The 13,448-nt window shown below is 51.5% G+C and overlaps 1 protein-coding gene across 2 annotated transcripts in view; it reads left to right on the top strand.

Moving 5' to 3' along the window:
• The window catches only part of MYRIP (myosin VIIA and Rab interacting protein), a 376,824-nt gene that overhangs the window by 343,472 nt on the left and 19,904 nt on the right, over positions 1–13,448 (top strand). For both annotated transcript variants that reach the window (XM_047875910.1, XM_047875911.1), the window contains exon 12: positions 10,042–10,236. In XM_047875910.1, coding sequence (XP_047731866.1) covers positions 10,042–10,236 — 195 coding nt within the window. The remainder of the gene's footprint in view (positions 1–10,041; positions 10,237–13,448) is intronic.

Genomic DNA, 13,448 nt, shown 5'->3' on the forward strand with positions numbered 1-13,448 from the left:
TCACGGCCTGAGCCTACACTAAGAGTCAGCCGCTTAACTGACTGAGCCACCCAGGTGCCCAGGAACTATTTTTCTTTCTTTTTTTTGTTTTTAATGTTTATGTATTTGAGAGAGAGAGAGAGAGAGAGAGCATGAGCAGGGGAGGGGGCAAGAAAATGACCTCAGGAAAACATGCAGACCAGTGAGTTTAATTCTGGAACGAAACTACAGATAGCACATTTTCAAAAACTCATTTCTGTAATCACCATTAAAAAAGGAAACCTTGGGGCACCTGGGTGTCTCCCGTGAGTTAAGCATCTGACTCTTGGTTTTGGCTTAGCTCAGGATCTCACGGTGGTGAGATCGAGCCCTGTGTCAGGCTCTCTCTCCCCCTCCGCCCCTCCCCCACACGCTCGCTCACTCTCTCTTTCTCAAAAAAAAAAAAGGAAAATATTTATTTCTTTCATAAATGGCCTTGGCCATGAAAACCAAGATGATTTAAGAACCTAAACATTCCTAAGAGGTCAGTTCTCTAATCTCTGTTATGGTTCGTAGCTTCGTTTTATTACACATGCTAATGTATTAGGTTTGTGCTCCAATTTCTTTCTACAATTCTGTGTCACCCACTTTCATCAAGTCACTTCAGGGACATGAGTCTGTTCATGGAGAACGTATTTTGACGGGTTGTAGAGGCATCGCCAGAGCGCCTTCTGTTTTATGAGAGCTGAAATGTATTTGCATTTAGTTTTTCTAGCAGATTTCTGTCAACTATTTAAGAGGACATATGGAGTTTCTTTTCTTACCTTTGAACAGGGAAAAAAAATACATGAAATCGGGGCTTTTGGACAAATTTCCTTGCTTCCTCTGGTTGTCTGATGGAAGCATTTTGTAAAGCCAAGAAAGCACCTGTAATATGGGACAGAAAAGTAATGAGGAGACCGTCAAGTCTGGACCACACTCAGAGCAGATTTCCTTATAGACCGCGTTCCTTCCCACCGAGTGTCCTTGGTGCCTCAGTCCTAGTGGGTTCAGTAAGGCTCAGAACTAGAGCTTGTCACCAGGGAGATCTCAAGCTCTATTGTGTGGCTTGGTGGTTGGTGTGGCCAAATTCTTACGGATGTCAACCAGTCGAGGGTGCAGGACATTCCGAGGGCTCTCACATGCCCTTCTCTCGCTGATCTGTTATTCCCTGACCTGATTATTCAATTCAATTCTGTTCCACCATCACTTCCTACAGACCGTTGGGTCCCAGGAGTTACGCGCACAGAGGAGGTGCTATGACAGGTGGGAAGGAACATGGGCTTGGGAGACCAGTCTCTGGGTTCAAATCCCAGCTCTGCGTCTGCTTCACTGAGCCATAGTTTCTTCATCTCTAAAGATGGGATTAAAACATCAACCGTGTCCAGTTGTTGTGAGGGCTAAATGCAGTAACGAGAAGCCTGGAGTCACCATGGCACCCAATGGATCCACATTAGCTCTGAGTTGGCCGCCTTCTTTCTTCTTCTGTTCCCTCCTAGAGGGGTCTCAAGAGCAGCATTCGGCAGGGGCCCATATGTGTTTGATGCACGGTGAGCTCCTGAAGGACTTTTCTGTGCTGCATGAAAGGCCCCCTTTGTGTTCAAACCGGTCCCTAGAAGGGCCCTGTTAAAAAGTTCTTTCCTCCGATACCTGGGATGTCTGCTCTCCTGTGAGCCCCTTGAGGAGCACTCACGTATCACAGGGCTGAAAGGAGACCTGGAGGGCTCCACACTCCCACCATCTTCCCTTTTTTTGCCAAAGCCACCTCTGGAGGTTGTGTCTCCCCAGCCTGCTCAGGACACTTGACATCAAAAATGACAGATGCAGGGGCGCCTGGGTGGCGCAGTCGGTTAAGCGTCCGACTTCAGCCAGGTCACGATCTCGCGGTCCGTGAGTTCGAGCCCCGCGTCAGGCTCTGGGCTGATGGCTCGGAGCCTGGAGCCTGTTTCCGATTCTGTGTCTCCCTCTCTCTCTGCCCCTCCCCCGTTCATGCTCTGTCTCTCTCTGTCCCAAAAATAAATAAAAACGTTGGAAAAAAAAAATTTAAAAAAAAAAAAAAAAAAAAATGACAGATGCAAAATAAAGACTAAATAGATGACCTGGAGGTTTTCCATCCCGGCCGTTGGTAATCACAGCCTCTCGGTTGTCAGAAAGGAGCTTTGGGGCACCTGGTTGACTCAGCCGGTTAAGCGACGGCCTCTTGATTTCAACTCAGGTCATGATCTCACAGTTGGTGAGATTGAGCCCTGCATCGGGCTCCACGCTGACAGCTCGGAGCCTGCTTGGGATTCCCTCTCCCCCTCTCTTTCTCTGCTTCTCTCTCTCTCTCTCTCCCTCCCTCAAAATAAGTAAACTTAAAAAAGAAGGAGTTTTGAAATATTACATTGTCCCTTATTCCAAGAGCCCAGTGAACCATTCTTTCTCTGCCGGCATCTAAATCTCCTTACTGGCGTCAGTTTGCACCGGGTCCCTCCACTGGGATTACAGCCTGTCCTGCCGTCTCCCTCCCCACCCTGCAGCCACAGCATGCTCTCAGCTCTCTTTCCAGAAAACTGCTCACCACCTACTCCCACGCAGCTGCCCCACCCCGGGGCCCCGGTGACCTTGGATTCCAGCTGCGGTCATAGTTTCCGACGCTTTTCTCTGCCACGGGTCCTCCCCAGCCCTAAATCTGTGCCTCCTCTGCCGGTCAGAACCGCCTTCCTGAAGCCTAAGCCTCTTGTGCGGCGTGGGAGGAACCTGGCTTTGAAATCGGGCGGGTCTGGGTGCAAAGCTGACTCCTGATGAGCAAACCCCCCTCTAAGGCCCATCTCCTCATCTGTGAGATGTGATCAGAATACCTGCCTCAGAGGGCGCTCAGGAAAGTTCGGGGAGGCAAGGCCAGTCCAGTGCTTGTCCCAGAGCTTGGCATGCAGTCAGTGCTCAGGAAATGCCAGCTCTTGAGAACAGCAGCAGCGAGGACCCGCGGTGGCGCCTGATTGCCAGGAGCACAAAACTCAAACTCATGAGCTTGGCGTTCGGGGCACTGCCCTGCCCCCGCCTCCCTCCTGTTTGTCATCTGCACGCCCCAGGCTGTGCCCTCCAGCCTCCGAGGCCGGTGCCCTTCCAGTTGAGGCCGGAAGCCCAACTTCGCGGTTTCTTCACCTCTTTCTTGTGCCTCCAGACCAACCCCAAAGTCACATACCGGCGTGGCCTCTGCAGGTCTGCAGCCTGTGGCTCACAGGCAGGGTAGGGCCTCCCTCTGCTACCTGCTGTTGATCTTCGTGTCCTTCTCCCCTCTCTGCTCTCTGAGTACAGGGACCACGGCTTACTCACCTCTGCATCCCCTGCAGGGCTCCACGCCAGGGCCCTGGCACAGAGGAGACTCTTCCCGAAGGCTTTGCATTAAGTTAGTGCCGGTGAGAAACAGCAGACAATGTTTGAGGACCTGATTCGTTCAGTTTCCCAGCTAGGCAATGACATACCTTGTTTTTGTTGCATCGGCAGTACATATGGTTCAGTCTGCTTGCAGTCAGAGGGAGATACAGGGTCGGGGTTATGTGTGAGTGCCCAGGGCGGGGGGGTGAGGGGGTGTCCGAATGTCCATGTCAGGTCACCTACTGTCGTTGCTTAGGATAGACCTTCTATATTGTGATATTGTGTTCTTTTTTTTTTTAATTTTTTTAATGTTTATTCATTTTCGAGAGAGAGAGAGAGAGAGAGAGAGAGAGCGTGAGTGGGGGAGGGTCAGAGAGAGAGGGAGACACAGAATCCGAAAGAGGCTCCAGGCTCCGAGCAGTCAGCACAGAGCCCGACACGGGGCTCGAACTCACGGACCAAGAGATCATGACCTGAGCCGAAGTCGGCCGCGTAACCGACGGAGCCACCCAGGCGCCCCAAGTTATCTCTTCTTTATGAAATTGTGGTGATGGTGGTAGACAATACTAGATCACAGTGTTGTTGTTGTTTTGTGTGTGTTTTTTTTTAAGATATTCTTAGTTGACGAGGAAAAGAACTGGGAAACGGAGAGCAGCAAAGTTTAACTTTTTTTCAGGAAAGAACAATAAAAAACATTCTTCAAAACACCTCGTAGGCAGGGAAAGATGCTTCGAGAGCGTGGCACATAATGGAAGGCACGTAAGTCAGGCAGTAACAGGCCCATCTAGAGCCGGTGGGGCAGTTTGGCGAGGGGAGGAGGGGCGGCTCACAGCTCTGGCCCCGGACACTTTGTGGACACGACATATGCTGTCTGATTTAATCTCAGAAGCCCCTTGAGCTGGATGCTGTTATCTCCATTTGGGGATGGAGGCTCAGAGAGGTTAAGTTATTTGCCCAAAGTGTCACAGACAGTGTAACCTGAATTTCCCAAGCCTCGTGGTCTGGTGTGTGCAATGGGGAAGTCACATTAGCGTCAATCCTCAACAGGAAGCCGCAGGACCACAGCACCTACACCCACCGCCTCCCTCCATCATCTGGGGGAAGCTCGGAAAGGTTCTCCCAAGTGTGAGTGGACAGCCCCCTCTCACGGGCCTGCCTGGGGGCCTCACTAATATCTAGGGAGGACAGCAGTGCCCCCAGAGAACAGGTCTCACCAGGCCTCTGCTGCCCACGTGCCTTCTCACAGAGGGGCTCCAGGCCAGCCAGATCCAGGCCAACTTATGACTTCCTTGCGCCCTTCCCTTTGCCCTCATGGGCCCTTTGCTCTAGAAAACACACTTGCGAATCAAATCTTACAGCTGTGTTGGTATATAGATTAATATATTAATATTATGTATCAAAACATGCTCCGGGGCCTAAGAGTTCTCTTTTATCTTCTGATTTTAAAGCATTTGTATAGGCTTCTAAAAGAACGATGAGCTGTAGGCTCGACACCTGCTGAGCCCAGTGGGCAAGGAGGCCCTTTGCAAGACCCTGGCCATTGACCATCCCTGTCTCATGGAGTGACCCACGGACCTCAAAGCGTACCGCCTGCCTCCGTATCTCACAAACACCCTGGTGTCGCTGTCCTTTCGGCTTCTGCCAATTTAGCTTTTCTGCTCCTATGACGGGACTCAGAGCAGTTCCCAAACTAGAAAAATTCCTCCTCTGCCCCAGATACCTGTACATATAACTTAATCCTCAAAGCTTCCCCCCGCCCCCGACCTTGTATTCGATGAGATCATCGTAAGACTCATATCAAGTCAAATAAATAGACACCCCAGGCCTCTGTCACACCCCAGTTCATCACACGCAGCCAGCCATGGGGTCTGTTCTGGCCCAGCCGAGGCAGGCAGACACGTGCATGCACATGGGTAGAACTGGGGCCAGAATCAGCCGTCTGGCATCCACAGTGTTCCCCCTGGATTAAGCCAGGCATTTCACGCACCCCCGCTCTTTGCGTGTTGGCAAGCTTGGGGTACTCCGGTAAGGAACATTCCTGTCTGTTCCAGCTTGAAATGAGTCTGCATTTCTTTGTCCAGCATAAAGCTTTGAAATGAATGATGACGCCGGAAAAAAAAAAAAAAAACAACTCTCAGGAGAGTTTGCAAGGGTTGCTAATAAGCAAGACTAGCTAATGGTTAGGATGGAAACCGTCTTTTCCGTAGAACTCCACAGACTCAGAATCTCCTCCTGGCAACACCCTGCAGTCTGCACGCCTTTGGAAAGCAGTTTCTAAGGAAGAGTAAATGGAGGAGGAATTTGTTCCAGAACATGTTTTATCTGAATAGGGAGTGTGTGGGGACAGGAGGGAGAAATCACTAAGGCTGATCTCTGCAGTCCCTGATGACAGAAGAAGGATGCTGGGTTTACGACTTGGGTCCTGACCTGCCCTTCTGCCATTGAAATGGCCCCCGTGGCAGGACCCCCACCTTCGAGCGGTACGTAACCTTCTGAAAGGTCTGCATCGGTCCTATTGTAGGTTACAGGCGGACAGGAAACAGGAGTCTTCGTTGAGGTTGCTTGTTCTGCTGCTGCTGTGAGCGATCAAGGGCACCGGAGAGCGTCTCATCGCCCTCTCTGTACCCCGAGTGTAGACTGTTTGTTTCAGCCCCAGAGGTGGCAAGGTCGGCATGATGGATGCGATGTTCCGTATGAAGTCCCCATGAAGTCATGCTGGCCCACGCAAGCATTTTATTTTATTTTATTTTTTATTTTTTTAATGTTTATTTATTTATTTTTGAGGAAGAGAGAGGAGAGAGAGAATGAGCAGGGGAGGGCCAGAGAGAGACACAGAATCCAAAGCAGGCTCCAGGCTCTGAGCTGTCAGCAGGGCTTGAACCCATGAGCCGTGAGATCATGACCTGAGCCGAAGTCGGACACTTAACCGACCGAGCCATCCGGGGGCCCCCCACACAAGCATTTTAAATGGGAATCGCACGGGTATCTGGTGCCTGATACGATTTGCCATTTAACTTGTATCTCTTTGACAGCTGGGAGGTTGCATTTGTTACTGCGTGGCCGTTTTCATTCTGTCATCTGTGGGGCCTTGGCCCCAAGTGTCAGTGAGGCCACCTTCCCGTTTGGTAGTTGTCCCTACTCTGTGGGCTAATGTCCACACTTTCACCTGTCCCTATTTGATCCCATGAAACTGTCACACTAGACCCATCTTATAATTGTTATCTGGAGTACCATCAGCCACCGCAGTAGCTCACTTTGGGCTCTCCAATTGTGTTCTGTTGGTGCCATTCAGCTCAGCTCTCTGGGGCTATGAGGAATAAAGCAGAAGGTCCTTTACCTCTTCACTTCTCCCACACACGGGGCTCCCTGCCAGCACCCCGGTCCACACCAGCTTTTCATCTGAACAAGATCCCGTCCGGTGCTAAATCTAGCTTTATTTAACGTAACTGTACAAGGTGCTTTCTACTTTTAACTCTGGACCGGGCAGGGAGCGGGACATTTACATAACAAGTCCGTGTCAGCCCTGCACCAAATCTTCTGGTCTCCTTAATTGGACCAGCGAATAAACCAAGGAGCAGGGAGGCTTGGAGCCCCGCTCCTGCCATGTGGCTAATTAAATCCCAGGTATCTTAGCTTCCAGTCCACGCACTGTTCGCACCCACCCCCACGTCCAGGCAAAAAGCCCCGTCAGCCCTTTGTAGTGGACAAGTAGACCTGATTCCCTGCCGGGGTTGATGGTTTCCAGTTTGCACTTGCCCACGGAGAGCTCACCACCAGACAGAGGGCAGTGGTCCCGCCGACTGGCTCACCAACCAGAGAGATCTTGTCCAGTTTTCATATTCTTTCTTTCTTTCTTTCTTTCTTTCTTTCTTTCTTTCTTTCTTTCTTTTTGGCCACGTCCCCCAGCTGGCGGCTAGTTCGCTTCTGAACTTTCCCAGGGCTTCCCCCAGACCACAGATCTTCCCATTAAAGCTGTGGTTGCTGTCCTCGGACCGGCCGCCGGGGACCCCACGCTCTGACTCAGCGGCACATGCAGACGGCCTTCAGGGGACAGGAAAGTATGTCTGCACGTCCAGTGGCGGGGGTAGGACTAGAGGCGTGCCTCGAGGGCAGGGACTTCCTCCACTGTCCACTGCTTGATCCCAGCACCTAGAGCAGAGCCTGCCCACCACAGACCACCCCCAATGAAATATGTAGGGTGAGCCATGTGGGGACTGCAGAGACCTGGGAAGTACATGTCTCAAGGAAGGCATTCTCGTCCAAAAAAAACCCCAAAAGCATGCCCCTGGGCAATGTTTGGCTTCCAGCGTGCAACCCCTGTGGCTGAATAAACAACACTATTTATGGATGGAATGGAACAGTGGCCGCCAAGCAACATGGATGCCCAGCTTTGACGCGATATGTTCAGTCGGAGTCAGGATGCAGATAACCCTTCCTGGCGAAGCACCTCTTAAACCCTTCCCATCGATAACCCTGGCCCTTGAATGACCCTGCGCCCACCGGGGACGTGTGTCCATCTTCACACTTTTCCCTCCTACTGTGCTGTGGTCCTTTTTTCTTCTCCGGAGTCTCCTAGTCATACGTTTTTCTTTTCAAAAAACTGCACAAGGACACCTCTTCTACCAAAGAGGGGGCAGAGTTTCTAAACACGAACTCACATGCTAAGAGCAGGGCAACGCATCTGCTTTCGTACCTACAACGTTGCCTCTTCTGAAACGGACGCGAGCCGACAGTGGTATAGCCGTGTCGTGCCAAAGTCATGCCGAGCCCCGTTCATCCTCGCCTTGTGCCACGGCAAGTCCCAGCGTCCTGGAAAGTGGCGGGGTAGCCCCTGCAAGTCCCTCCTCAGATAAAGAGTTGGCACTGGCTGCTCCCTCGGACACTGGCCCTATTCTACTGGGTCTGTGTACTGTCCCTTCCATTCCCTTCTCCTGACACCGCAGACCGAACTGTTTGGGTTTATACCAAATCCCTTAAACCGAAAGGAGTGTGGCCGTTGGGTCAGGCAAGCAGCTGTTGTGGAGTGGACGGGCTAGATGGGGGGCCCTCTTATCACAGGCGCCCTAACCCTACAAAAATTTGACAGATAGGAGACCATGTGCATGGAAGCCCAGAGCCAGTTTCTAGACTGTGGACTCACTCACTGATTTGTCACTTAAACATTTTGATTCCCTAGTGAATTGGGAAGGGTGTCAAAACATCCTCTGGGGCGCCCGGGTGGCTCAGTCGGTTAAGCATTCAACTTCAGCTCAGGTCACCATCTTGCAGTCTGTGAGTTCGAGCCCCGCGTCAGGCTCTGTGCTGACAGCTTGGAGCCTGGAGCCTGCTTCGGATTCTGTGTCTCCCTCTCTCTCTGCCCCTCTCCTGCTCACACTCTTTCTCTTGCCCTCAAAAGTAAATAAACATTAAAAATTAAAAAAAAAAAATCCTCCAGCAAAACAAAACCTGCAGTAGCATCATCTGCTTGGAGGAACAGGCTTTGCAAAATCGAGCCATAGCTGCCATTAACATTTTGGCCAGGATACGTGAGTGAGAAGGGTACCTTAGAAGGTACCAAAGGGATTAAAATTCCAGATTTTCTTGAAACACTTTACTGGTAAATGGTAAACACACACACACGTGCATCCGCAATATTTGAGTTCCGATTTACAAACCCTTTGATAGGATAAATAAACTTGATCATAGGTAGATGCCATTACTATTGAGAAACATTGATCTCCAGCTTATAATGATGTTCTATGTCCTGATGAACTCGAAGATGCAGATAATTCTTGGTGGTTGAAGTGCCTCTGCTCCATCAATGACTTTGGCCCAGATCCTGATTGTAATTTTCAGCCATGAATGTAAACGCAGGAACTGACTGACGTCGGTGGGGAATCTTTTCAGCCACAGATAACAGAAAAAGAGGTGGGGTAGGAGAACATCAGCTAGATCTCTTCACTGGGTTAGGAAAACAGCGGCTTTGCTAGAGACCCCCTCAGCAGGCTTTCCTGTCGGGCTCACCGGGCAGAACTGTGTCACATCCCTGCCCCTAGCTACAGAGGGGTGGGGAATGGAGTGCTCTGTCCCGCCTCTGTGGTAGAGGAGAGCAAGGGAGAATGGGCTCGAGAAGAGGTGTGTGTGAGCTAACACACGGGGGGCTACCGAACCCTGCGGGGAAACTCTTCCTCTCTCATTCCCACACGTGACAAAACAGAGTTCCAGAGGCACGAAGTCACCTGGTCGAGATCCCGACACCAGATGAAGGGAGAACCAGATCTGGAGCCCAGGTCTCTTAACATCCAGTCCAGACCGACCAGACCACACCATGGATGTGGTTTGGCAGAGTCTGTGACTGACGTTCTGTTGAGGACATAGAATGCCATGCAAACAGTGAGGTGATGCGTCTAAAACCACCAGCGGTGGGCCGAAGATGGGGTAGCCTCGGCTCGAGGTCTCCTTCCTTCTCGAGGGATCAGATAACCCCGTGTGAGTCCCAGAAGCGAGGCCGTGTCAAATCAGGCCTCCTCCAGGCGCCTTCCTGCTGTGTAGATTTTTTTTTAGCTCCTCGTTCCTTCGGCACAGCGATGTTTATGTGTGTTATGACGGAATAAGTCTCATGATGAGCACCAGATAATGTGGAATTCCCTTGTCATTGTTAATGTGCTGTTCTTGTCTTCTGTCCCCTTCTGTTATTGGGCCAAACAGAAGTATTCTGCTGTTTCTCTCTGCAACATCTCCACAGAAGTCCTGAAAGTCATCAACGCCACCGAGGAGCTGATAGCAGAGTCCGCAGGGCCCTGGGAGTTCCCACCTGTCCCTCCCGACAGAGAGAAGGGGACATTTCCTCTTGGGACAGACCAAGTGAGACTGGATGAACAGCTGACTTCTCTGGAAGAAAACGTAAGCCGGTGTGGGTGTTCCCCGTCTCGGGCAAACGTGAGAAGACACTGATGACGTTGTGACCCGTCACAGACAGTGCAAGGACACATGCACGCCACACAACGTAGCAAGTATATCCTCAGGGAGGGTGTCAGGCCGGGTCCTCCAGAAGCCGACCCTGAGGAGAGGATAGGTGATTTCTTTCAGAAGTGCTCCCCCAGGGAGGCTCATCAGGGAGCGGGGAAGGACTGGGGAAAGCTAAGGGGTCAAGCAAAGGTGTGACCTTAGACCAAGAGTCGCTTTGACCTGTAGGGAGCCCTGGGGTGTTAGCTGCATCTCAGGGTTGTCTTGACTCGAGCCAAAGGAACTGGCTTTTTCTACCCAGCCAGCAGGCACTTCGGTCTCTTGGCAAGCAAGCCAAATGTAGACACTTCTGTCTACACTAGCCCCAGGCGGTCTGGTGTGTAGGGCCGAGCGGGTGGGAACCCACGCACACTGAAGCTGGGGGGGTGGGGCGATGCAGAAACTACAAAAGGGCCCCGGGAGGATCCAGGTGGAGCACTCCCAGTGCCACTGCAGGGCAAGGGCGTGGTTGCCCGAGGAACATAGGTCACAAGTGGTCTGCCCAGCTTACAGGTCTGTTTGCCAGTAGGGCGTTTTTCTAGCCTCCCTCGGGAGGAAAGGATGGAGGGAACAGATTCTTCCATATAAGTATCCCCGCTCATCGCCGAGCGTTTTCAGAAATGTCTGATGAGAATTTGCCAACCCTTCAGACGAGGGGGTGACACAGAGAGATCTGGAACATTAGCCCCTTGGGCCACACTCACCATCACCAGCTGGCAGAGTCCTGCCCATGAATCAGATACCAAATGAGGTCGGGTGGTTCCATCTTTCCACACCCAGCAAGAACCAACCCTGATTTTGGGGTGCTGTCAGGAATGCAGCTCCCAGAAATCAGGACCGGTTGGTAGAGGCAATTTTTGCAGAAAGTGGCAAAAACAACAAATCAGAATGCCTCCAGGTTAAAAAAAAAAAAAAAGTGCCGATAGTCGCTTTATCTTAAAAGGTAAAGACTCTCTCCCTCTGAATTCCCATAAAACCTGAGCAGAGGTCTGTCTGCCAGTTAACGTCACTTGGCTGCCCTTTCTGTCCACTCGTCTATCCCCATTAGATCGGCACCACTTACATTTTGGGTTCGATAATTCTTTGTTGGGGGGGGGAGGGCGTCCTGTACGGTAGAGCATGTTCAGCACCCCAGCACCTACCCACGAGATGCCGGTAACAGCACCCTCCTAACTATGACCATCAAAATGTCTCCAGATGTTGCCAAACATCAGAGAGGGAGATGCACGGAGGTGCAGTCGCCCCCAGATTAGGAATCGGGTGTATAAATCCCTGAAGACCAGGGTCCTGCACATCACGAGCTCCAGCCCTTGCCCAGAGCCTGACACAGAGGTGCTCAAAGCATGTGGTTACCTGACAGAAGATTCAGATGAATGAAGTCCTTTTTTTCTTCTTTTTTTTTTTTCCGGAAGAAATGTTTTGCTTCTGATGCGTCTGTTCTTTAAATACGTCTATAATACGGTTCTTTCAGTGCTGATGGTCCTACAGTGGCCGTAATCCCCTGGACACATAGAAGTGAAAAAGTGAAAGTCAAGATATGGTTCACCAGGCAAGGGGCGTGGGTTTTTGTTTGTTTGTTTGTTTTACAAGGTATTATATTTAAAAAAAAAAAATACAGTGCGTGAAATATTCAGATTTAAATGACAACCGTGGGTTCCCGTGGCACACACTTAAAGCGAAGACAGCCTGCCTTTTTTGCCTTCCAAGGGGGATATCGTGGGGGGTTTCATTTTGTAACATCCTTTTATTACACGCTATGTCTCCTTTCCTGGGGTTCCTTAACACTTTCAGTTCAAAACACATCCACTTAGCCGCCGATGTGAGAGGTCCCAAACCCCAGCAGGGACTGCGTTGCAGGCCGCCGTCTGTAGTGCACCTCACCCCTGCCCAGCGTCTGTAGTTTACTTCACCCCTGCGCGGTCCTGGGAGATGCCTCTCCTGGTCCGCAAGAGTTAACTGCCTCTTCCTCCTCCTCCCTTCCCCCCATCCAGCTCTTCAAACTGCACCTCAGAAGAAACTCCATAGCTGTTCCTTTGAATTCTCTGGGTTTTGAGTCAGAGAAGGGATGGCTGTTTTCTTTATCTCTTTAGAGACAGAGATCACAGCCCTGGGCGGGTCTGGCTCTGCGGTTTCCAGGATGGAATTCAAGCGGAGCAGCAGAAGGGCAGGGAGATTCTTAAACCGGCCTCTGGGTGCAGTGATTTAATTAAACTGGGGCTTTTGTCTGTGTTCTAAAGAGCGGCTCCCACGTTCCTCGTTTTCTCGCTGCCTGGCTCCTTTGTGCTCAGGGATGGGGACTGTCAGAAATAGCAACGGGGACACCTCTTGTCACCTTCTGAACATTGGCCACCGCAGACCAGCCCGGGGACTCAGAAATGAAAGAGAACATTGGCTCGAGAATGTTTCACCTTCAAAAATACTTCTGAAGGTTTCAGAGCTGCCTCCGATAACAAAAAAATGTTCACATGGCGAATCTCCTGTTTTCACAAGGTGCCTTGTTAATCCACTTAATTAGAGTAGGGCTTGGGGACTTCAGAATTCCCTTAGTCTCTCTGTGTTGACACTTCTCACCTGCTGCCTGGCTGGGCACTGTGAAATCAGCTCTTGGCTCCCTTGCAGGCAGGGGGATCCTCGGGCCAATCCCAGCCTCCCCTGTGCACCACGGGGAGCTCAGTCCCTTGGATTGCGTGCCTGCGTCTCTTGTGTTTGAAGCTCTCGCTGACAGCTGTGGGTTGTAGGGTTCCATTGTACCTGCAGGGACTTGGCTGGGAAAGGCAAGTTTCGGGAAGGGACTACAATCTGAAGTGTGGGTAAGGTCCAGGGATGCTGCAGCCCCGAGGGAGTAGCAGTCGGCGGGGAGGCGGGCAAGCGGTCACCACCCCTGGGCAGTGGAGCCCAGGGAGAGCTGGAGCCTGGGGGATCGCCCCCTAGTGGGAGCTGTCACCAAGAAGCCCACACAGAGAGGGAGCAGGGGAAGGGAGACTAACTTCTTTCTCCTCCTGCCTTTGATCTCCTGCTGGTGTCTCCCACCGGCCCAACCCGCAAGGGGGCCTGGGTGATGAGGTCCACGCAGGGCAGCCTGAGAACAGAGTGGGACAGAGAAGAGTGGA

Source organism: Prionailurus viverrinus, chromosome C2, assembly GCF_022837055.1.
Source record: "Prionailurus viverrinus isolate Anna chromosome C2, UM_Priviv_1.0, whole genome shotgun sequence".
NCBI classification, from domain to species: domain Eukaryota; kingdom Metazoa; phylum Chordata; class Mammalia; order Carnivora; family Felidae; genus Prionailurus; species Prionailurus viverrinus.